Genomic DNA, 25,175 nt, shown 5'->3' on the forward strand with positions numbered 1-25,175 from the left:
ACTAACATCATGGGACAGGACGTCAGAAATGCTCCATCCATCAATATTGGCGACCACGCTCTGGAAGTGGTTCAAGAGTTCACCTACCTAGGCTCAACTATCACCAGTAACCTGTCTCTCTCGATGCAGAAATCAACAAGCGCATGGGAAAGGCTTCCACTGCTATGCCCAGACTGGGCAAGAGAGTGTGGGAAAATGGCGCACTGACACGGAACACAAAAGTCCGAGTGTATCAAGCCTGTGTCCTCAGTACCTTGCTCTACAGCAGCGAGGCCTGGACAACGTACGTCAGCCAAGAGCGACATCTCAATTCATTCCATCTTCGCTGCCTCCGGAGAATCCTTGGCATCAGGTGGCAGGACCATATCTCCAACACAGAAGTCCTCGAGGCGGCCAACATCCCCAGCATATGCACCCTACTGAGCCAGAGGTGCTTGAGATGGATTGGCCATGTTAGCCGCATGGAAGATGGCAGGATCCCCAAGGACACATTGTACAGCGAGCTCGTCACTGGTACCAGACCCACCGGCTGTCCATGGCTCCGCTTTAAAGACGTCTGCAAACACGACATGAGGTCCTGTGACAGTGACCACAAGTCGTGGGAGTCAGTTGCCAGTGATCGCCAGAGCTGGTGGACAGCTATAAAGACGGGGCTAAAGAGCGGCGAGTCGAAGAGACTTAGCAGTTGGCAGGAAAATAGACAGAAGCGCAAGGGGAGAGCCAACTGTGTAATAGCCCCGACAACCAATTTTATCTGCAGCACCTGTGGAGGAGTCTGTCACTCTAGAATTGGCCTTTATAGCCACTCCAGGCGCTGCTTCACAAACCACTGACCACCTCCAGGTACTTACAAGGAGGCCAAAGAAGATGATTCCATCTGCAATGTTCTTGCCCACTCACTCAGCCTGTCCAAACCCCTTGAAGCCTCTTTGCATCCTCCTCACAACTCACATTCCCACCAAGTTTTGTGTCATCTGCAAACTTGGAAATATTACAATTGGTCCCCACATCCAAATCATTGATATAGATTTTGAACAGCTGGGGCCCAAGCACTGATCCTTGTGGTACCCCACTGGTCACAGCCTGCCAATCTGAGAATGACACATTTAGTCCTACTCTCTGTTTTCTGCCTGTTATCCAATCATCAGTCCATGCTAGTATATTACCCCCAGTTCCATGCGCTTTAATTTTTCTTAGTAACCTCCTATGTGGGACTTTATCAAAAGCCTTCTGAAAGTCCAAATGCACCACATCCACTGGTTCCCCCTTATCCACTCTGCTAGTAACATCCTCAAAAAGCTCCAACAAGTTTGTCAAAAATGACTTCCCCTTCATAAATCCATATTGACTCTGTCCAATCAGACCATTATTTTCTAAGTGTCCAGTAATCACATCCTTTATAATAGATTCTAGTATTTTCACTACTGCCGACATCAGGCTAACAGGCCTGTAGTTCCATGTTTTCTCTCTCCCTTCTTCCTTAAACAGTGGGGTTACATTTGCAAACTTCCAATCAGCAGGCACCATTGCAGACTTTATAGAATTTTGAAAGATGATCACCAATGCATCCACTATCTCTGTAGCCATCTCTTTCAACACTCTAGGGTGAAGATCGTCGGATCCTGGGGATTTGCCAACTTTCAGTTCCATTAATTTCTCCAATACTACATTTGTACTAATCCTAATTTCTTTTAGTTCCTCATTCTCACTGGATCCTTGGATCTCAATTATTTCAGGGAGACTTCTTGTATCTTCCTCCATGAAGACAGACACAAAGTAATTATTTAGCTTCTCTGCCATTTCCCTTTTTCCCATTACAAAGTCTTCTGTCTCAGTCTGTAATGGACCCATATTTGTCTTTGCCAATTTTTTCCTTTTTACATACCTATAGAAGCTTTTACAATCTGTATTTATATTTCTTGCTAGTTTACAATCATATTCTATTCTCTCTTTCTTTATCAATTTCTTGGTCCTCCTTTGCTGGATTCTAAAATTCTCCCATTTTTGGCAACTTTATATACCTCCTGCTTTGATCTAATACTATCTTTAACTTCCTTTGTTCACCACGGCTGACTTGCTTTCCCTATTGGGTTCTTTTGCCTTAAAGGAATGTATGTTTTTTGAAAACCATGCATTAATTCTTTAAATGCTAGTCATTGCCTATCTACATTCAAACCTTTTAATGTGTTTTTCCAATCCACCATGGCCAGCTTGCTTCTCATACCTTCATAATTGCCCTTGTTTAGATTTAAGACGCTAGTTTCGGATTGAACTACATCTTTTTCAAACGTAATGAAAAATTCTATCATACTATGGTCACTTTTCTAAAAAGGTTCTTTTGCCACCAGATTATTAATATGCCCTTTCTCATTGCATAATACTAGATCCAAAATAGCCTGTTCCCTAGTTGGTTCCTCAACATATTGCTCCAGAAAACCATCTCGGACACATTCCAGGAATTCTTCTTCCACAGCATTGTTGCTCATAAGCTTTACCCAGTCTATATGTAGATAGAATGATTACTGCATTGCCTTTGCTACATGCACTTCTAATTTCCTGATTTGTACCATGCCCTATATTACCACTACTGTTTGGTGGCCTGTAAACCACTCCTACCAATAATTGTTGCCCCTTGCTGTTTCTTAGCTCCACCCAAACAGATTCTACATCCTGTTCTTCTGATCAAAGATCCTGTCTCACTAATGCCATCCCTTATTATCAGCACCACCCCACCTCCTTTTCCTTTTTGCCTGTCCTTCCTAAATGTCAAATATCCTTTAATATTCAGTTCCCAGTCTTGATCACAAACTTTCTGTTTTATTCTCCTATGGGATGCAGGTGTTGCTGGCAAGGCCCATCCCTAATTGCCCTTGACAACTGACTAGCTTGCTAGGTTTTTAATGACGAATAATGATAGCTTCGTGGCGCCATTATTAAGACCAGCTTTTTATTAATTAATCAAATTTTAAATTCCCCAGCTGCCATGGTGGGACTTGAACCTATGTCCTCAGGGCATGAGCCCGGGCCTCTGGATTGCTGGTTCAGTGACATTACCACTACACCACCATCTCTCTTATTTTGTTTCTCCCCCATCAACCTGGTGGAGCATGAACACACCCCCGAAAGTCATTATTTTAATCTCTGCCTCAGAGATATGTCCCCACATTGTTCAGAGCTTACTTTTGAGAACCATTTACTCTCGCCTTTTCTGATTGAGACAGAATTTTGGGGTCGGATCAAGAATGGTTGTATAATTAATTGTACCACTGCAGTTGCAAGCAGTGCATGGAAAATGGCTTGAAGAAAAACAACACTCTTCTTGGACTTTTAGGTTTGGTGTATGGTTTTAATGTAACTGCCAACAAAGATGTACAACAGATGGCTACCAAGAAAGGAATAAAAATCAAATTGCATAGGATTATCTATAAGCTTATTGATGACCTCAAGGACGAATTGAGTGGCAAGTTGCCACCAACACTTGAAGAAAATATAATAGGTATGTTTTCTGTTTCATAAAATTGAATATTCTTTGTCAGATACAGCTTTTTAAACTCACTTGTTTGCATATATGTTGTAAATTTGAGCTGATGTATGGCCGTTTTTTAACTAATTAAGACATGTATTTAAGAAGAAGCAGTCTTTGTCATTTGTTAACGCTGTTATTTTGCTTTCAGGAGAGGCATCTGTGTTGGCACTTTTCCATGTGACAATAGGAAAAAAGAAGGTTCCTGTAGCAGGTTGCAGAGTCCAGAAGGGTCAATTGCATAGAAAGATGAAGTTTAAGCTCAACCGCGATGGGCATATTTTATGGAGAGGCATGTTTTCCTCTTGTAGAGTTCTGTTTATTATAACATGCAAAACTGCTACGATAGAAACAAAATCCTGATATTTCATAAAAAGCAATTTTGTTGCTTTGGAAACCAGTTCATAGTGTTTTTTGTTCTTCAGGAGTATTTTAAGGGACGTGTACAAATGTCCAATTGTTACATAATTTTATTATATACGCTGTCTGAGAACTCCCCTATAGAACAAATTATTTCCCAGTTGTTACGGCCACGTGGTGAGGGGTATGGGTGGTTCCCACTGTTCAATTCCCACCTGACCGCAGCAAGTGGTTTTTGTTATTAGGGTTTAACCCCTTGGTGTTTTATTTGTCAAATAGACAGCAACAGGTTTTCTTGTAAGTTTAAAACAGAAGATTAATTATTTATTGAGCAATATGCCTTATCCCAAAATTGTTGCAACACCACTCATGTATGCATTCACTCTCACATGCACTCTAAAGAGAAAATAGATAGAAAAGGACAGGGTAAGAGGTGTACAGAGTTCCGGTTGTCAAAGTCTGTTGTTTCAGGAATAACCTGTGGGATCCTCCTCGGAAGGTGGATTTTTAAAGTTGCAGGCCTGTTTGCTGGTTGTCTGGTATTCGTTGGGCTGTTACAGTCTCATGGCGGTTCACTTTGGGTTGAAGATGGTGCTGATGTCTTAGGTAGAGAAGTCATTTTTGCAAAGGCACTCTCTTGTCTCTGTTTTAGTTAGCTTCCACATGTCTCAGCAGGGTTCAACTGTGTTGACTGGAAATGGTTTCTCTCTCTCAGCCTTGCCAGAATTCAAGATGGCTTTTTGTTGCACTGTGTGGCTGAGGAGACACCAGACTGATGATGTTGTCTCTAGTCCTGAAAAGACTCCCCCTTTGTTCCTCAAAAACGATTATCTTTTAAGGTGAATATTTTTACAAGGGTTGGCATCACCCATGTGACTTTAGGTTTCAGTCCTAGTTGGGCTGTATACTGGCCATGATGATGGCCCCATTCTGAGGAGATGAAGATGGTTCACACTCCATTGTAATGGAGGTTATTCAGAGATGAGAAGTCTGCGAAAGGTCTTGTCTTATTGTGTTCGAGTATAGCTTACATCCAGGTGTGATTATCTGTCGCATTTCCATGCAGACGGGGCTTAATTGCTTTTCAGTCTTAGTAGATACATGGAAGTGGATTTGAAGGCAAGAGATGTGTTTTGTCCTGTATTTTGTTGACAACACATTGTCCACTTTTTTAACAGAAAAGTCAATTTTTATAACTCTTCAGAGTGAGTTCTGTATTTTCAATCGCTACACATCACGTGAGCGTAACACAGCGTGCCTGCAGTAATTCCAACACAGATACAAAGTAGTGTGAACCTTATCCAGCCCCTCACCAAGACCCTGGAATAGTCCATAAAATGGAAAGAAACTAAAAAAAAAAGAATAAAACTCTGTCATCAGAAGCAACTTAAAATTCAGTAAGACTGGTGACAGGAGTGGGAGCAGGTTGTTTGACTGCTCTGTTGCCCAAGGGGTGGTGTGTATCCATGGTGGTGGTGGGGGACACGAGGAAGAGGTGGTATTAGTTGAAGAGAGGGGTGGCAAGTTTGAAAGTAAACATTTTAAAATATTTTATGCTATCTGAGTGTTTGTTACCAACAGACTAAAACCAGGTTTATAGTATACAACTTTTTTTCCCTCCATTCAGGTTTTCTTACCTCTCTCAAACATCTCAAGGATGATGTCCCAGTTGTGAAGACAGGAATGGAGTGTGGCCTCAGCTTGGATAAAGAAATTGATTTTAAGCTTGGCGATGAAATTATTTGTTATGAAGAAAAAGAAGTTCAACAAAATATCTCTTGGGATCCAGGATTTTAAAACCTGATTACTACAAGAACCTAAGAATTTTTGAATATAATTAAATTGAACTATTAATATAAAGTCTTTCCAGTAAAATGATTAAATGGACAAGATATGTTAATGCTGTATTCAGCCCACTGTTTGGAATACAGGCCAACAAAAAAGACTAGTGTTCACATAATGTTTCTAAGCACTGCATAAGGAATTACTTTGAAGGGTGGTGAATGTTATTCAGTGGATCCATGCAGAAGCCATTTTTAACATAACAAGATCCTAGTAATAACAAAAAGTAGAGCATATTGCAAAATCAGGTTACGGTCTGGAGAGTTGACGAGCTAAATGTATTGTGTTTGTGGTGTGTTGCATTTTTAGCTTCCTTTGAATATTGGCACATTAAACATCAGTTATCAGTTATACATGATTAAAATAGACTAAATGTGGACCTAGATGCTGGTGATATGTCTGGCAATGCACATAGTGCAATGGCCACCATAACGCACTTTTACCTTGATGGAGTGTTGTTGCCGGAGGTTGCTGTCGGTAGCAGTCTTAATATAAAGCAGTTGGCTCATGGAATCCCAATGGTATTGAAGGATTTTCACAGGACTCAAACTGCAGCTGAATCTCCACTTGTAACTAAAAGTAGGAAAAATAAAGGAGAGAGAGGTACTCGTACAGCAGTCATGGGTCTCCCTTTAAGTTTAAGAGACTGTAAGAAAGAAAAATAGATTCAAACCAAGCTTCCTGTAAATACAGTTTAAAAATATTTGTATCTTTCTGGTAGATTTCATGGTATTAAATACCTCGAGGGAAGAACATTATCAGTAAAAATGTTTTCCCCACTTTGACTCTTTGAATTGGATTCAGAAAATTAGTCATTAGTCACAAGTTTAAGTGGAGTGTTGTTAGTTGCTGGAGGGGGATTGAGTGGTGGAAGGCGCAATTAGATTTCTGCCCGAGGCCCAAATTATTTAACATTGAGATGGATCTAATTATTCATTAAAATTACTGCCAAAATACATTTTTGCAAATAACTATGGGAACATATTTTAATTACAATTTTACTAAATTGTGCATTTATGCAATTTGGTAATGATTCACTTGTTTGTGTTTCCTCAGGGACTAGATATCAAAACAAATACCTTCACTAATATATTAAAAGCATTCAAGCTGTTTGTTTCAAGTTTCCTGATATCAACATTCTGGCGACTTAGCTTTTTTCTGTAATGTTTCTATTTGTAAAGGCACTATAGTACAAATCTGATTTTAAGAAAATTCCCAATATGCTGACCCTTAAAAATATTTGGAAAACTGAAAGCCACATCACATTAAAAAAAATTACATTATCAATTTTAATTTTGTTTAAACTAATATTGTACAAATAATGCAGAATAATATTTTTAGTATATTTGAAAATTTTGGCTTCCTTATATGACCATTTCTGTTCTAAAGTGCTCTGAAAAGATGCTTTTAGTCCAGCGCATGTCTCAGGATCAAATTGATACAGCATTGTTACTCTTTTCAAAATATCCTTTTACATTTTAAAACTGCAGCAAATATACATTAGCATGCAGGTACAGCAAGCAGTTAGGAAGGTAAATGGCATGTTGATCTTTATTGCAAGGGGATTGGAGTACAAGGATAAAGAGATCTTGTTACAATTGTACAGTGCTTTGGTGAGACCCCACCCAGAGTACTGTACACAGTTTTGGTCTTCATATTTAAGGAAGGATATACTTGTATTGGAGGTGGTATAGCAAAGGTTCACTAGATTGGTTCCGGGGTTGAGAGGTTTGTCCTATGATGCAAGGCTGAGTAAATTGGGTCTATATTCTCTGGAGTTTAGAAGAATGAGAAGTGATCTAATTGAGGCAGTGAAGTTGTTTCCCCTGGCTGAGGCATCTAGAACATGCATGCATAGTCTCACGATAAGGGGTCAATCATTTAGGACTGTAATGAGGAATAATTTCTTCACTCAAAGTGTTGTGAATCTTTTGAGGGTTGTGGATGCTGCATCATTGAATATATTTAAGGCTGAGATAGCTCTTCCCACTCAATACCTAATGGAGAATAATGCCAGGTAGAAATGTTGATATGGAGGAGTGGTACTGGAAGGCTGGTACAAGCGCTGTAATTTAAAAGTGCCCATGGATTGCCACCAGCACTGATGAGACTACTTAGTACCATTTACCTGCTTTTACATGCAGCACTATGCCTCATGATGGTAAACATCTATATCACATAATGTCATATAATAGTGGCATTTAAAGTATCAATGCAACTTGAAAGTAGTTTCTAAGTGTACATGCTGCAAGTATTAAGAGTTCCCAGATGTACTGTTTGTTCAGTTGTCTGTAGCCTGTGCAATGTCCATTGACTCCTCATTTCACTTTCCTTATCAGTTGGCACTCTTTGCACAATGATGGGCTATTACTCTCCACATCATAGTGGATATTGTTTTGCTAATGTTTGCACAGCCTTAATGGTATTATTGTTAATTGGTTTTCAGATTTAATGTGATCATATAGTACCAATAATACTGGTACTAAACATTTTTCAAGCAATTTGTAATATTCACAGTGTACTATTTATGTAATATGCTGATGGTATCAAATAGCTCAAAGGGATTACTGCACTTTGTTTTTGCATTGTGTAAGTCTGTGGTTATCTAAACTTTTTCTGACTGGGCCCCATTGAGAACAATTTTCACAGTCCATCATGTCCCACTAGCAATGAATATGGCTAAAGATAGCAGACTCCATGCCATTTTTTCCTTTTCTTCTTACAATGCTTACTTAAAAAAAAAATCTACTTCAAATCCTAATGTGCAAAAGGATTGGAAAATCTACCTGAGCGTCTGTTCCTAAAATGCATGTTTGGATGTCAGTCAAGGGCAGAATTGTGCTTGCTGTGACATCCCTGCAGTTTAATAGCCTTATGATAGTCAGGGTTGGCACATAACTAATGGCCACTCATATCTACCTTTGGAGTTGTACCCCAATAAAGAACAAATATCTTCAATGGAGAAGGGGAAAATTTCCAAAATAAAAATAAATTTTGAGATGAATCTGGTTTCTGCCATTGTAACATTGCAATATTCTTAATATTTGCATTTAATTTGAACATTTCACCATAGGCAATGAAGCAGCAGTTCATGGTTAGAGCTCACAAGAGAAGCATAAAAAATTAGAAGCTTAAAATTGAGGTTCAATGAAGGTGATGTCTTTTATAACAACTTATATTTATTGCGGCGTGCGGTAAGTCCAGTGCAGAGAGGAAAGAGCAGATGAACCCTGGGATAATAAGACCAAGTACAAAGGGGGAGCATTGAGGAAAAACCCCGAAAACATAAAAAGCCACGACCCGGCCCCAGTTGACTCCATTGCGGAACGGCTCCTCGGCCACAACTTCAAAGCGCCCGCGGGAAATGTGCGGCTCATAGCGCACCTGCAGCGCAATGTCGGCGAATTCCTGCTGGTACTGGCGCCCGAGGCTGTCGCCCACCTCCTGGAGGACACGAATGAGCTTTCCCGGCGTTGATGGTGGGAACTGATTAAATGTTTTATTACCTGCACCCCCTACCCCCCGCTTCCCCTTCCCAGCTCCCCCCTTGCACCATCTTTCCCCTGCACCCCCCCTACCGCCCCCTTCCCAGCTCCCCTTTCGCGCCCCCTTCCCAGCTCCCCCTCGCACCCCCTTCCCTCCACCCCTCCCCCTTGCACCCCCTCCTCCCACCGGCATCCACCTATCCCTAAGCAGAGGCCCTAACAACCCCACTGCCTTGTGGGCGTCTCGGGAGAGTCCAAGGCTAAGGGAGTAAACCCTAACAGAAAATCCGGAGCGGAACCCCATAGGCGGTCATATGTCACCTTTGGCATGTTTCCGGCAGTTCCTGCAGCCATACCAATGCCAAACGTCGTACTCTGCACTCCTTTGGATCCCACCAGAAAGGCTGGAAGGGGGATTTGACGCTTGGGCAACTCACAACCTTCATACATTCGCCCAGGCATGCACCATGGAGAGGTCACTCAATAGTCACCTCACAGCGACCGAAACAACACGGAAGGCAGCAGTTATGGGTTATAAGTTCAGCTCAATTGGTGTAGAGATTGGGCGCCACGGGTTGCCTTTGTCAGTGGGAGAGGTCATCGCACCTCACTGGACAGCTACCGCCTGCCTCAAACTGGGCAGCCCCCCGGTCAATAAGGTTCTGTCCAGCCACAGTCCACCTGCTTCAATGGGTGCTTGGAGCTCAGGGTCATTGCCCGAAAAGCGGACTGCAACACCGCACCAAACAACGTGGAAAAAGGAAAGAAGGTACCAGCCCTTCGCTTTGCAAGCTGGAATGTCAGAACTATGTGTCCTGGCCTGTCGGAAGACCTTACACAGATCAACGATTCTCGGAAGACCGCCATCATTAACAACGAGCTCAGTAGACTCAATGTGGACATTGCAGCACTTCAGGAGACACGCCTCCCTGCGAGCGGATCTCTAACAGAGCAAGACTACACCTTCTTCTGGCAGGATAGGGATCCTGAAGAACCAAGACAGCATGGAGTGGGCTTCGCCATCAGAAACTCTTTGCTCAGCATGATAGAGCCACCTTCAAATGGCTCAGAACGCATACTGTCCATCAGACAGCTCACTGCCTCCGGTCCATTACACCTACTCAGCATCTATGCTCCCCACCTGAAGATAAAGACCAGTTCTACAAGGAACTCCATAATATTATTAGTAGCATCCCCAATATCAAACATCTGTTCCTGCTGGGGGACTTTAATGCCAGGGTTGGGGCCAACCAAGACTCATGCGTTGGGCGCTATGGCATTGGAAGGATGAATGAGAATGGACAGAGACTGCTTGAGTTATGTACCTATCATAACCTCTGCATCACCAACTCGTTCTTTCACACTAAACCCTGTCACCAGGTTTCTTGGAGGCACCCAATATCACGTCATTGGCACCAGCTGGACCTCATTGTCACAAGGCGATCCTCCTTAAACAGTGTTCAAATCACACGCAGCTTCCACAGTGGGGACTGTGACACCAACCACTCCCTGGTGTGCAGCAAGGTTAGACTCAAACCAAAGAAGCTGCATCACTCCAAGCAGAAGGGCCACCCGTGCATCAACACGTGCAGAATTTCTTATCCACAGCTGTTACAAAAATTTCTAAATTCACTTGAAAAGGCCCTTCAAAACACTCCCACAGGGGATGCAGAAACCAAGTGAGCCCACATCAGAGACGCCATCTATGAGTCAGCTATGACCACCTATGGCAAACGTGTGAAGCGGAATGCAGACTGGTTTCAATCTCATTTTGAAGAGTTGGAACCTTCAGAGCCGCTAAGCGCATTGCACAGCTGAACTACAAAAAAGCCCCCAGCGAGTTAACATCCATAGCACTTAAAACAGCCAGAAGCACTGCACAAAGAACAGCCAAGCGCTGCGCAAATGACTACTGGCAACACCTATGCAGTCATATTCAGCTGGCCTCCGACACCAGAAACATCAGAGGAATGTAAGATGGCATTAAGAGAGCTTTTGGGCCAACAATCAAGAAGATCGACCCCCTCAAATCTAAATCAGGGGACACAATCACTGACCAACGTAAGCAGATGGACCATTGGGTTGAGCACTACCTCGAATTGTACTCCAGGGAGAATGTTGTCACTGAGACTGCCCTCAATGCAGCCCAGCCTCTGCTAGTCATGGATGAGCTGGACGTACAGCCAACAAAGTCAGAACTCTGGGAAGGACGGCATTACCTCTGAAATAATCAAGAGTGCTAAGCCTGCTATACTCTCAGCACTCTACGAACTGCTTTGCCTGTGCTGGGACGAGGGAGCAGTACCACAGGACATGCGCGATGCCAATATCATCACCCTCTACAAGAACAAGAGTGACCGCGGTGACTGTAACAACTATCGTGGAATCTCCCTGCTCAGCATAGTGGGGAAAGTCTTCGCTCGAGTTGCTTTAGACAGGCTCCAGAAGCTGGCTGAGCGTGTTTACCCTGTGGCAGAGTGTGGCTTTCGAGCAGAGAGATCCACCATTGACATGCTGTTTTCCCTTCGCCAGCTATAGGAGAAATGCCGCGAACAACAGATGCCCCTCTACTAAAATAAAAGCAAAATACTGCGGAGCAGTTCCGAAGAAGGGTCACTGACCCGAAACGTTAACTCTGCTTCTCTTTCCACAGATGCTGCCAGACCTGCTGAGTGAATCCAGCATTTCTTGTTTTTGTTTCAGATGCCCCTCTACGTTGCTTTCATTGATCTCACCAAAGCCTTTGACCTCGTCAGCAGACGTGGTCTCTTCAGACTACTAGAAAAAATCAGATGTCCACCAAAGCTACTAAGTATCATCACCTCATTCCATGACAATATGAAAGGCACAATTCAGCATAGCAGCGCCTCATCAGACCCCTTTCCTATCCTGAGTGGCGTGAAACAAGGCTGTGTTCTCGCACCAACACTGTTTTGGATCTTCTCTCTGCTGCTGTCACATGCGTTCAAGTCTTCAGAAGAAGGAATTTTCCTCCACACAAGATCAGGTGGCAGGTTGTTCAACCTTGCCCGTCTAAGAGCGAAGACCAAAGTACGGAAAGTCCTCATCGGGGAACTCCTCTTTGCTGACGATGCTGCACTAACATCTCACACTGAAGAGTGTCTGCAGAGACTCATCGACAGGATTGCGGCTACCTGCAACGAATTTGGCCTAACCATCAGCCTCAAGAAAACAAACATCATGGGACAGGACGTCAGAAATGCTCCATCCATCAATATCGGCGACCACGGTCTGGAAGTGGTTCAAGAGTTCACCTACCTAGGCTCAACTATCACCAGTAACCTGTCTCTCGATGCAGAAATCAACAAGCGCAAGGGAAAGGCTTCCACTGCTATGTCCAGACTGGCCAAGAGAGTGTGGGAAAATGGCGCACTGACACAGAACACAAGTCCGAGTGTATCAAGCCTGTGTCCTCAGTACCTTGCTCTACGGCAGCAAGGCCTGGACAACGTATGTCAGCCAAGAGTGACGTCTCAATTTATTCCATCTTCGCTGCCTCCAGAGAATCCTTGGCATCAGGTAGCAGGACCTTATCTCCAACACAGAAGTCCTCGAGGCGGCCAACATCCCCAGCTTATACACACTACTGAGTCAGCAACGCTTGAGATGGCTTGGCCATGTGAGCCGCATGGAAGATGGCAGGATCCCCAAGGACACATTGTACAGCGAGCTCGCCCCTGGTATCAGACCCACTGGCCGTCCATGTCTCCGCTTTAAAGACGTCTGCAAACGCAACATGAAGTCCTGTGACATTGATCACAAGTTGTGGGAGTCAGTTGCCAGCGATCGCCAGAGATGGCGGGCAGCCATAAAGTGTGGCGAGTCAACTTAGCAGTTGGCAGGAAAAAAGACAGAAGCGCAAGGGGAGAGCCAACTGTGTAACAGCCCCAACAACCAATTTTTTCTGCAGCACCTGTGGAAGTCTGTCACTCTAGTACTGGCCTTTATAGCCACTCCAGGCGCTGCTCTTCAAACCACTGACCACCTCCAGGCGCTTACCCATTGTCTCCCGCGACAAGGAGGCCAAAGAAGAAAGAAGATATTTATTGCACATTTAATGTAGCAAAACGCCCAAGGCTCTTCACAGGAGCATTCTAAAACAAAATATGACAGAGCCATAAAAGGAGATATTAGGTCTGATGATTATAGGCATAGTTAAAAGAGTTAGGTTTTGAAGTGTGTTTTAAAGCAGGAAAGCAAGGTGCAGAGAGGGTATTCCAGAGCTTGGGGCCTCGGCAACTTAAGGCATAGCTTCCAATGTGGAGCAATTAAAATTGGGGATGCACAAAAGGCCAGAATTAGAGGAGCGCAGATATCTTCCAGGGTTGTGGGGCTGGAGGAGATTACAGTGATAGGAAGGGACAAAGCCATGTAAGAATTTGAAAATAAGGATGAGAATTTTAAAATCAAGGCATTGCTCGACTGGGAGCCACTACAGGACAGCAAGCACAGGGGTGAAAGGGCAACAGGAATTGGTGTGAGACGAGACATGGGCAGCAGAGTTTTGGATGACCTTAAGTTGAGAGAGAGCAGAAAGTGGGAGACAAACCAGGAATGCATTGGAATATTCAAGTCTAGAGGTAACGATGGCATGAATAAGGGTTTCAGCAGTAGCTGAACTGCGACAGGCAAGGTTAGAGGTGGAAATAGGGCGTCTTAGTGATGGCACAAATATGAGGTGAGAAGCTAATCTGAGTCAAATGTGACACCAGGATTGTGAACAAACTGGCTTAACCTCAGACTGTTGCCAGGGAGAGGGATGGAGTCGGTAGCTAGGGAACAAGAGTTTGGAGCGGGGACTGAAAACAAAGACTTCAGTCTTCCCAATAATTAGTTGGAGGAAATTTCTTCTGCTCATCCAATACAGGATGTTAGATAAGCCATCTGATAATTTAGCACCAGCAGACAAATCAGAAGTGGTGCTGAATTCTGTTAACATATGTGTGAAAACTAATGCTGTGCTTCAGATAATGTCGCCGAGGGGCAGCACGTAGATGAGAAATAGGTCAAGGATCGATCCTTGGGGGACATCAGAAGTAACAGTGCAGGAGCAGGAACAGAAGGCATTGCAAATGATTCTCTGGCTACAATTAGATAAGAATGGAACCAAATGAGAACAGTCCCGCCGCACTGGATGACAGTGGAAAGATGTTGGAGGACAGTGTGGGCAACCGTGTCAAAGGCTGCAGATAGATCAGGAAGGATGAGGAGACAAAGTCTTTTAACCACTATAGCTGTTTTGCCAAAAGCAAAAATTGTAACAAACTATAATCAAATTACTTCAACTTTTTGACTGGCCTGGCAAGATACTAATCTCCCATGATTTGCCCAAAGATTAGCTTTCAGACAGCAAGTTATTTTAGAAGGATAGGGACATGTGATGGAAGCAGCAGGACCCTAGGAAAACACTAACGTACATGATGGAACTTTTTTTGTTTATATACTTCAGAGCTACAAGAACACCATCCCCAAATATTTTCAAGCCCACATCTCAAAGTAGTGTTTTACCACCACCCTACACAAACAAATCAATCAAGGAATTTTTACAGCTCTGGAAAAGCTGTATTTTTGGTTATCTTCAGAAAATATATATATTCTTGGGTCACTGGGTACAACTGTGCTTTAACAGAACAGACACTGAAGGAATGGGGATATATCTAGGTGGTGACAGATTTGCAGTGCAACTTGGAGGTTGTAGTTTTCCCATGCGCAGTGTTGGAGGCGACAACTTTGTTGCTGTTTGGCCAGCTGGAGTAAAGATGGCACGTTGCCTTCTCTAAAGATGGATTTATTTTACAGCAAATCTGTGGTTTCACAATCACCATTACTGATAGTGGGATTTGAACTCCAATATTCATAGGCTAGCCCATTATGGTGTCATTTACAGGTAGTATAGGTAATATGGTTACAGGCCAATGGGAATATATTTAACACAGGAAAATCCATAAGATGATCCACCATTTGCATCAATTTTAATTATATAACCAAAAAAAAGGACTCTGGTGTGTTGATAAGGTAAGCTTTGTATTTAAGAAGTTCTGTCCGTTGGATTGCTAACCTAACAAGTTTTGACTTTTTTTTTTGGTTTTTCAGATTTGTTCGGAATTTAGAATAGTGGGAATGGAAGTTTAGGCAGTTGTATGTTCCTCCTGCAGAATGTGGGAGGTAAGGGTCGCCAAGAGTGTCCCTGCTGACTGCATCTGCGGGAAGTGCACCCAACTCCAGCTCCTCGAGAACCGTGTTAGGGAACTGGAGCTGGAGCTGGATGAACTTCGGATCATTCGGGAGGCGGAGGGGGTTATTGAGAGGAGTTATGGGGAGGTAGTCACACCTCAGGTAAAAGAAGTAGGTAGATGGGTTACCATCAGGGGAAGGAGAGGGAACCAGCAGGCAGTGCAGGGATCCCCTTTGGCCGTTTCCCTCAACAACAGGTATACCGTTTTGGATACTGTTGCGGGGACGACTTACCAGGGGTAAGCAATGGGGTACAGGTATCTGGCACAGAGTCTGTCCCTGTTGCTCAGAAGGGAAGGGGGAAGAGGAGCAGAGCATTAGTCATTGGGGACTCCATAGTTAGGGGAACAGATAGGAGGTTCTGTGGGAATGAGAGAGACTCACGGTTGGTGTGTTGCCTCCCAGGTGCCAGTGTTCGTGATGTCTCGGATTGTGTTTTTGGGATCCTTAAGGGGGAGGGGGAGCAGCCCCAAGTCGTGGTCCACATAGGCACCAACGACATAGGTAGGAAGAGAGATGGGGATTTAAGACAGAAATTCAGGGAGCTAGGGCGGAAGCTTAGAGCGAGAACAAACAGAGTTGTTATCTCTGGGTTGTTGCCCGTGCCACGTGATAGCGAAGCGAGGGAGAGAGAGGAGTTGAACACGTGGCTGCAGGGATGGTGTAGGAGGGAGGGTTTTGGTTTCCTGGATAATTGGGGCTCTTTCTGGGGTAGGTGGGACCTCTACAAACAGGATGGTCTTCACCTGAACCAGAGGGGTACCAATATCCTGGGGGGAGATTTGCTAGTGCTCTTCGGGGGGGGGGGGGGGGGGGGAGGGTTAAACTAATTCAGCAGGGGAATGGGAACCTAAATTGTAGTGCCAGCGTACAGGATGTTGAGAGTAGTGAGGTCAGGGATAAGGTTACAAGGACGCAAGAGGGCACTGGCAAGCAAGAACCTGGTTTAAAGTGTGTCTACTTCAACGCCAGGAGCATCCGGAATAAGGTGGGTGAGCTTGCAGCATGGGTTGGTACCTGGGATCTCGATGTCGTGGCCATTTCGGAGACATGGGTAGAGCAGGGGCAGGAATGGATGTTGCAGGTTCCGGGATTTAGATGTTTCAGTAAGAACAGAGAAGATGGTGAAAGAGGGGGGGGGGGGGGGTGTGGCATTGTTAATCAAGGAGAGTATTACAGCGACAGAAAGGACGTTTGAGGACTCGTCTACTGAGGTAGTATGGGCCGAGGTTAGAGACAGGAGAGGAGAGGTCACCCTGTTGGGAGTCTTCTATAGACCTCCGAATAGTTCCAGAGATGTAGAGGAAAGGATAGCGAAGATGATTCTCGACAGGGGCGAGAGTAACAGGGTAGTTGTTATAGGGGACTTTAACTTTCCAAATATTGACTGGAAATACTATAGGACTTTAGATGGGTCAGTTTTTGTCCAGTGTGTGCAGGAGGGTTTTCTGACACAATATGTAGACAGGCCAACCAGGGGCGATGCCACATTGGATTTGGTACTGGGTAATGAACCCGGCCAGGTGTTAGATTTAGATGTAGGTGAGCACTTTGGTGATAGTGATCACAATTCGGTTAGGTTTACCTTAGCGATGGGCAGGGACAGGTATATACCGCAGGGCAAGAATTATAACTGGGGGAAAGGAAATTATGATGCGATTAGGCAAGATTTAGGATGCGTAGGATGGGGAAGGAAACTGTAGGGGATGGGAACAATCGAAATGTGGAGCTTATTCAAGGAGCAGCTACTGCGTGTCCTTGATAAGTATGTACCTGTCAGGCAGGGAGGAAGTTGTCGAGCGAGGGAGCCGTGGTTTACTAAAGTTGAAGCGCTTGTCAAGAGGAAGAAGGAGGCTTATATTGGGATGAGACGTGAAGGCTCAGTTAGGGCGCTTGAGAGTTACAAGCTAGCCAGGAAGGATCTAAAGGGAGAGCTAAGAAGAGCAAGGAGAGGACACGAGAAGTCATTGGCGGATAGGATCAGGGAAAACCCTAAGGCTTTCTATAGGTATATCAGGAATAAAAGAAAGACTAGTTAGATTAGGGCCAATCAAGGATAGTAGTGGGAAGTTGTGTGTGGAATCAGAGGAGATAGGGGAAGCGTTAAATGAATATTTTGCGTCAGTATTTACAGTAGAGAAAGAAATTGTTGTCGAGGAGAATACTGAGATTCAGGCTACTAGGCTAGATGGGATTGAGGTTCACAAGGAGGAGGTGTTCACAATTTTGGAAAGTGTGAAAATAGATAGGTCCCCTGGGCCAGATGGGATTTATCCTAGGATTCTCTGGGAAGCTAGGGAGGAGATTGCAGAGCCTTTGTCCTTGATCTTTATGTCGTCATTGTTGACAGGAATAGTGCCGGAAGACTGGAGGATAGCAAATGTTGTCCCCTTGTTCAAGGAGAGTACAGACAGCCCTGGTAATTATAGACCTGTGAGCCTTACTTCGGTTGTGGGTAAAATGTTGGAAAAGGTTATGAGAGACAGGATTTATAATCATCTAGAAAAGAATAAGTTCATTAGAGATAGTCAGCATAGTTTTGTGAAGGGTAGGTCGTGCCTCACAAACCTTATTGAGTTTTTCGAGGTTACCAAATAGGTAGATGAGGGTAAAGCAGTGGATGTGGTGTATATGGATTTCAGTAAGGCGGTTGATAAGGTTCCCCACAGTCGGCTATTGCAGAAAATACAGAAGTATGGGGTTGAAGGCGATTTAGAGCTTTGGATCAGAAATTGGCTAGCTGAAAGAAGACAGAGGGTGGTGGTTGATGGCAAATGTTGATCCTGGAGTTTAGTTACGAGTGGTGTACCGCAAGGATCTGTTTTGGGGCCACTGCTGTTTGTCATTTTTATAAATGACCTGGAAGAGGGTGTCGAAGGGTGGGTTAGTAAATTTGCGGATGGCACGAAGGTAGGTGGAGTTGTGGATAGTGCCGAAGGATGTTGTAGGGTACAGAAGGACATAGGCTGCAGAGCTGGGCTGAGAGATGGCAAATGTAGTTTAATGCGGAAAAGTGTGAGATGATTCACTTTGGAAGGACTAACAGGAATGCAGAGTACTGGGCTAATGGGAAGATTCTTGTTCGTGTAGATGAACAGAGAGATCTTGGTGTCCAGGTACATAAATCCCTGAAGGTTGCTACCCAGGTTAATAGGGCTGTTAAGGCAGATGGTGTGTTAGCTTTTATTAGTAGGGGGATCGAGTTTCGGAGCCACGAGGTTATGCTGCAGCTGTACAAAACTCTGGTGAGACCACACCTGGAGTATTGCGTGCAGTTCTGGTCACCGCATTATAGGAAGTATGTGGCAGCTTTGGAAAGGGTGCAGAGGAGACTTACTAGGATGTTGCCTGGTTTGGAGGGAAGGTCTTACGAGGAAAGGCTGAGGGACTTGTGGTTGTTTTCGTTGGAGAGAAGGAGGAGGAGAGGTGACTTAATAGAGACATATAAGATAATCAGAGGGTTAGATAGGGTGGATAGTGAGAGTCTTTTTCCTCGGATGGTGATGGCAAACACGAGGGGACATAGCTTTAAGTTGAGGGGTGATAGATATAGGACAGATGTCAGAGGTAGTTTCTTTACTCAGAGTAGTAGGTGCGTGAAACGCCCTGCCTGCAGCAGTAGTAGACTCGCCAACTTTAAGGGCATTTAAGTGGTCATTGGATAGACATATGGATGAAAATGGAATAGTGTAGGTCAGATTGTTTCACAGGTCGGCGCAACATCGAGGGCCGAAGGGCCTGTACTGCGCTGTAATGTTCTATTTCTAAAATATGCCCCAGTTGGACAGGCTATACTTCAAGTTTTAAAGTTACCGATACAAATAAAATTGTCTCTGGGACTTGTTCAAATCATGTCAGTTAAGATAAAAGCCTCTATTGCAGTTACCTTTTATATTTTCACAAATATTTTGAACTGCACACAAAAACAGAAAACACTTCGTGCGCTAACAGTAATGAATAAACTGTGCTGCTGCTTAAAAGCATACAGCAATCCATGCTCTTTTTCCAAATGTCATGGTATCTTTACCACACGTGTTTTCTTTAATTTTGATTTTAAAATCAGCCCAAACATTTCTGTCCAGGCTTTTCAAAGATGTGCAAAAAATTAAATTGATAGATTAATCATCCACAAGATGACTGGCAGCAGTTTTCTTTTCATCCCTAAAATAAATAGGGCTTAAATTTGAGTTACACAAGCTTGTTTTAAAGGCAGTTTTAAGGGGGGGGGGGGGGGGGAAAGAAATCAAATACACATGCAGATTAAACTAACCACCATGCAAGATCTATAGCATCAGGCATTCAAATCCAACACCATTTGTACAAAACTAAACAGAACCTACAGCATAGGAACAGGCCATTTGGCCTAACTGATCCATGCTAGTGTTTATTTTCACAAAAGCCTCCTCCCATAGTACTTCATTTCATCATATCCTTCCATTCCTTTCTCCCTCATGTACTTATCTAACTTCCCCTTAAATGCATCTATGCAATTTGTCTCAACGACTCACTGTGATAGCAAATTCTATATACTTCTAATTCACTCTTCAGTACTGCACAAGTACCTAATTATTCAACCAATTCTCATTACCAGCACTTTGTGGCCACTTGGGTAAAATACTGTAGGCCTGCTACTAATCATAGAACTTTCTTTTATGGCACATTACCCCAACAAAAGTCAGCTCCTTCAGAAGGCAAAAATACTAAATATAAAGAGTTCAACATCAATCATTTTCCATCATAGTTTATTAAAATGTATTTCATTATGCATCTTCATTCTTGTTGAAGCAATATGTCAGGCAGCACTTCCCACAGTATTGCCTGTTGAAGTGACTGGCCATGAACACACCAGCACCACACTCCTCAGAAGGACACTCACGTCGCAGACGATAAATTTTCCCATGGTCATCAACCTAAAAGTTAAGACAAAAGAGCTTAAATTCAGCTTAATAAATACAGAAGCTTGCATCTTGGGTCAAAAAATTTAGTCCTACAATAAACTGGACAAAAATAATGAAAAAGGAGATGGGCAAAGCTTCATTGTGCAGCAAAAAAAAAAAACACCCTTTACTGAGCACTGATGAAACACTATATACAGCCAGCATGCTTGCCACCAAATGGCCCATGTGGTAGGTATGGGGTGGAATGGAAGACAATTCCAGAGCTGCAAAACAATGTTTTCCACCTGCAAGTTAAACAAGGATGAAATCAAAATGGTAGGTATAGGTCCAGTATTAACAGGACTTCCTGCTGTACAAGTACATTGCTACAAGAAGTTCTTTGAATCCAGTGAGATTAAGCGATTTGTCTCCACTAACTACAAGGATCCTACTTCAGACCATTCAACTCTTAAGAACCCCTCAGCATAAAACATTCAATGTGCAATTTAATTCAGGCCAAAAGAATCACTGGCATTAGAAATGGAAAGGCAACACTGAAGTAGAAGGGTATATTTCAGATGTTGCACAGTGAGTTCTGAACAGCAATTGAGCTCACTTGGGGAATTTTTTTTAAAAGTTTAAAAACAAGTTGTAGGTAGAAGTTTTCATATTTCACTGCTATTGTATCTTGTTTGTGCCCATTAATGATTGCCACTTTTTCTTTCCATAGCAACATGGAATCAAACGTACATCGCAACATTCCTCAGTATATTTTGGATTCCAATACAATGCAACAGAAAAAAGTGAGTTCAATTCACTCTTCCTGTGTACATAGAGTTCAGCATCCCAGGAAACAAAAATACCAGTCTTCATATGCTGTAAACAGGCACTACTTTTGATAATGGACTTAAATGACCAGATGTGCATCCAAGAAATGTAAGCTTCCAACTAATTTAGCCTTGAGGGGAACGTCAACTCATCAACCCGAAGTATTAAGTATTACCTTGTAATATTTAAGGACAGCAAGCTTGACCTTCTTCCTTTTATGCTGGTTCTTCTTTGGTGTGGTATAAGACTTCTTCTTCCTCTTCTTGGCACCACCACGAAGTCTCAGAACAAGGTGCAAAGTTGACTCCTATTGAAGAGCGTCAAGTTATTTTTGTGACATATGAAGCACAAACTCCCATTTATTCTGGTGCATAAGAAAAAAGTGCAGTAGACTAACTGCAAGTTCAGAGATGTATTTTTGTTGTGTTTGAATACAAGTAAATATACCTTCTGGATGTTGTAATCAGAGAGAGTACGGCCATCCTCTAACTGTTTCCCAGCAAAGATCAGTCGCTGCTGATCAGGGGGTATACCTATATTGAAATTACAAAAGGAGAGTTTAACTAAACCAGTCTCATCTTATCTGAATTAGATAATAATGCTATATTTAATCAGAAAGGCTGAAATCTTAAGTCAATAAATCATTAATGGAGCAGATCTGGGCAGCCAGGATCCATGGAATAAGATGCACCTTCATTCCCATAACTTCAAGCTGACCATTCAAGTGACATGTAAATATATAGAGTACTAAAACAAAAGTGAAGTTGGCTTGCCAGGTACATTTAGCCCACATACAAAACCCATCTTCCTTCTACATTTGTACCACTTTACACTTTTGACTGCCAGAATTTTACCCATGTGGAAGTGATGTACAGATGACAAGCTAACGTGAGCTTTGAATGATTATAATGTAAGTGGTTTATCTGAACAAACAAATCTGGCCTCCCCTCAAACAATGACAACATTGCTTTATAGTACTTTTGATTACTGCATTGTGCAAGATGCTACGTTCTGGAGGAGAGTTTACAGAACATTCCATGGCTCTACTTTTCAACCAATACCACTAAAGCAAATGAACTGGTCATTTATCAGACCTTGCTGTGTGCAAATATTTTGCTATATGTGCATATACAAGTAATTATACTTCTAAAGTAACTTACTGGCTGTAAAGCACTTTAGGACTTTAAGAATGTGAAATGCATCACATAAGTGCAAGTTCTTTATCTTCAGATTATAGAAGGTAAATGCAGGGCAAGTACCTTTGTTTCAGAGGCAAGTCAAATCTCTGCTCCTTCTATGCAATTCCATAAACTTACCATGGAACACCCAAGCACAACTCCAACACAAACAAGGAATAATGACAATAGTGTGAATTTCTACTGCTCAAGAGTCCGAGAGATACAGCACTGAAAGAGGCCCTTTGGCCCACCGAGTCTGTGCCGACCATCAACCGCCCGTTTATACTAATCCTACATTAATCCCATATTCCCATCTTCCCTCAATTCTCCTACCACCTACCTACACTAGGGACAATTTACAATGGCCAATTTACCTATCAGCCTGCAAGTCTTTGGCTGTGGGAGGAAACCGGAGCACCCGGCGGAAACCCACGCGGCCACAGGGCGAACTTGCAAACTGCGCACAGGCAGTACCCAGAACCGAACCCGCGTCACTGGAGCGGTGAGGCTGCGGTGCTAACCACTGCGCCGCCCAGAGCTGCTTCTCAGCTCCAGAATTTTGCCCATGAGGTGGAAAGAGATGTTTAAAAAGTTTACAGTGCTTTGAATGTAAAGAATCTATTTGACTTAGCTTCGTAAAAGTTGAAAGGGCTCACAACTTGAGGTGGATTTGAACACAAGGACATCAGAACATTCATCAGTTAGCCTGCTCCTGCGTGTCCATTATCACTACATAACTTCTTATCTGATTGAGAGAAAGTTTGGACTTTGCTTATTAGCATGGTTTAGTTTAGTTTAGAGATACAGCACTGAAACAGGCCCTTCGGCCAGAGTCTGTGCCGACCATTATCTTCCTTTTCTTTTGGGCCTCCTTATCTCGAGAGACAATGGATACGCGCCTGGAGGTGGTCAGTGGTATCCGACCATTAACCACCCATTTATACTAATCCTACACTAATCCCATATTCCCTACCACATCCCCACCTGTCTCTATATTTCCCTACCACCTACCTATACTAGGGGCAATTGCTAATGGCCAATTTACCTATCAACCTGCAAGTCTTTGGCATGTGGGAGGAAACCGGAGCATCTGGAGGAAACCCACGCAGACACAGAGAGAACTTGCAAACTCCACACAGGCAGTACCCAGAATTGAACCCGGGTCGCTGGAGCTGTGAGGCTGCGGTGCTAACCACTGCGCCGCCCCGGTTGAGATCAGGAATTCAGCAGAAGGTGCAAATCAGATCCCACCACAATGTTCTGAACTGTATTTCCAACAATGACTGCATATCCTAAGGTGTCAGAAGGCCAACAGGTCAGTTTTTTTCCAAGGAAATGAAATCAAACTGTACTGTACCTTCCTTGTCCTGAATCTTAGCTTTTACATTTTCAATAGTATCGGAGGGTTCAACCTGCAATACAAAAACAAATACAAAAAAAAACTCAGTGTACAGATACATGCTCCACTTTAAAAAAAAAATCAATTTATTTTACAGGAACCATGTAACATTACCTTTGAGCAACAGAAAGTGCCGGAAATACTTAGGTCAGGCAGCATCTGTGGAGAAGCAGAGTTAACATTTTAGGTCTGTAACCTTTCGTCAGAACGGGCAAAGGCAAGAGAAGTATTAGGTTTGTTTTGGTAAAACCTAATACTTTTCTTACCGTTGCCAGTTCTGACAAAAGATCACAGACCTGAAACGTTAACTCTGCTTCTCTCTCCACAGATGCTGCCTGACCTGAGTATTTCCAGCACTTTGTTTTTATTTCAGATTTCCAGCATCTGCGGTATTTTGCTTTTATATTACCTTTGAGCACACACCATTTAAAAAAAAATCTTGTTCAGGTTTTAACACTTTCAACACCACCATTAGAACCCAAATTCCAAATAAGTCACACCTATCATTTAACACTTTAAACAAAAATAAAGTCTCGGCTTCTTTTTCTGCACAGGTAAGCAACATGGCTGAAAAAGCAGGCTTCGCCAAGTCACTCTGAAATCAATGCTAGTATTAGAGGCAACAATTCTAACCAACTTAAGCATTTCAGCTGTTCCAACCAGCAAGGAACTTGCCCAAACTACTGAAGCAAGTGTAAGAGGCCAGAAGCATTCACATTGACTTAACCGCTTAGTCGGTGCTTTGCGGATTAAAAATATGGATAAAGCAAGAACTGAAAGCAAAATACATCTGATGCTTTACTTTAGTAAAATAATACATCAGTATACTGTACATTACAAACACCCTTTCACAATTTTAAAATTTAAGATTCTAGAAAGGTCCCAGCAGCTTGGAAAACTGCAAATGTTAACACCTCTATTCAAAAAACGAAGGAGACAGCAGGAAACTATAGGCCAGTTAGCCTAACATCTGTCAGAGGAAAAATGCTAGAATCTATTAAGCAAGTAGAAGAACATTTAGAAAATCATAATACAATGAGTCAACATGGTTTTGTGAAAAGAAAATTGTATTTGACAAACTTATTAGAGTACTTTGAGGATTTAACAAGCAGGCTGGATAAAGGGGAACCAGTAAATGTAATGTATTTGGATTTCCAAAAGGCATTTGATAAGGTGCCACATAAAGTTACTCTGCAAGATAAGAACTCATGGTGTTGGGGCAATGTATTAGTATTACGACCAAGTGAGAAAGGTGTCTAGGGGCCCCTCTCAGCCTTCACCTGGTTTTACCGTAACAAGGCTGAATTTTTAAAACACTGTTTTTAGCTTCCCCTTGGTCATAGAGAGATACAGCACTGAAAGAGGCCCTTCGGCCCACCAAGTCTGTGCCGACCATCAACCACCCATTTATACTAATCCTACATTAAT

At 43.1% G+C, this 25,175-nt stretch overlaps 2 protein-coding genes across 4 annotated transcripts in view; one reads left to right on the plus strand and one right to left on the minus strand.

Moving 5' to 3' along the window:
- Positions 1-6,076, plus strand: part of mtif2 (mitochondrial translational initiation factor 2) — a 63,022-nt gene extending 56,946 nt beyond the window's left edge. Inside the window, exons 12-14 of one of the 2 annotated variants that reach the window (XM_068044916.1) lie at positions 3,332-3,496; positions 3,675-3,815; positions 5,511-6,076. In XM_068044916.1, the coding sequence (XP_067901017.1) occupies positions 3,332-3,496; positions 3,675-3,815; positions 5,511-5,680 (476 nt within the window). In that variant the 3' untranslated portion in view covers positions 5,681-6,076. The remainder of the gene's footprint in view (positions 1-3,331; positions 3,497-3,674; positions 3,816-5,510) is intronic. The other variant, XM_068044917.1, reaches the window with a different exon arrangement.
- A 14,114-nt stretch (positions 6,077-20,190) lies between these two features.
- The window catches only part of rps27a (ribosomal protein S27a), a 127,847-nt gene continuing 122,862 nt past the window's right edge, over positions 20,191-25,175 (minus strand). For both annotated transcript variants that reach the window (XM_068044921.1, XM_068044920.1), the window contains exons 3-6: positions 23,706-23,760; positions 21,618-21,703; positions 21,346-21,477; positions 20,191-20,375 (exon numbers count right to left, since the gene is read on the minus strand). In XM_068044921.1, the coding sequence (XP_067901022.1) occupies positions 20,226-20,375; positions 21,346-21,477; positions 21,618-21,703; positions 23,706-23,760 (423 nt within the window). In that variant the 3' untranslated portion in view covers positions 20,191-20,225. The remainder of the gene's footprint in view (positions 20,376-21,345; positions 21,478-21,617; positions 21,704-23,705; positions 23,761-25,175) is intronic.

This window comes from Heterodontus francisci, chromosome 13 (genome assembly GCF_036365525.1).
Source record: "Heterodontus francisci isolate sHetFra1 chromosome 13, sHetFra1.hap1, whole genome shotgun sequence".
Lineage (NCBI taxonomy): Eukaryota > Metazoa > Chordata > Chondrichthyes > Heterodontiformes > Heterodontidae > Heterodontus > Heterodontus francisci.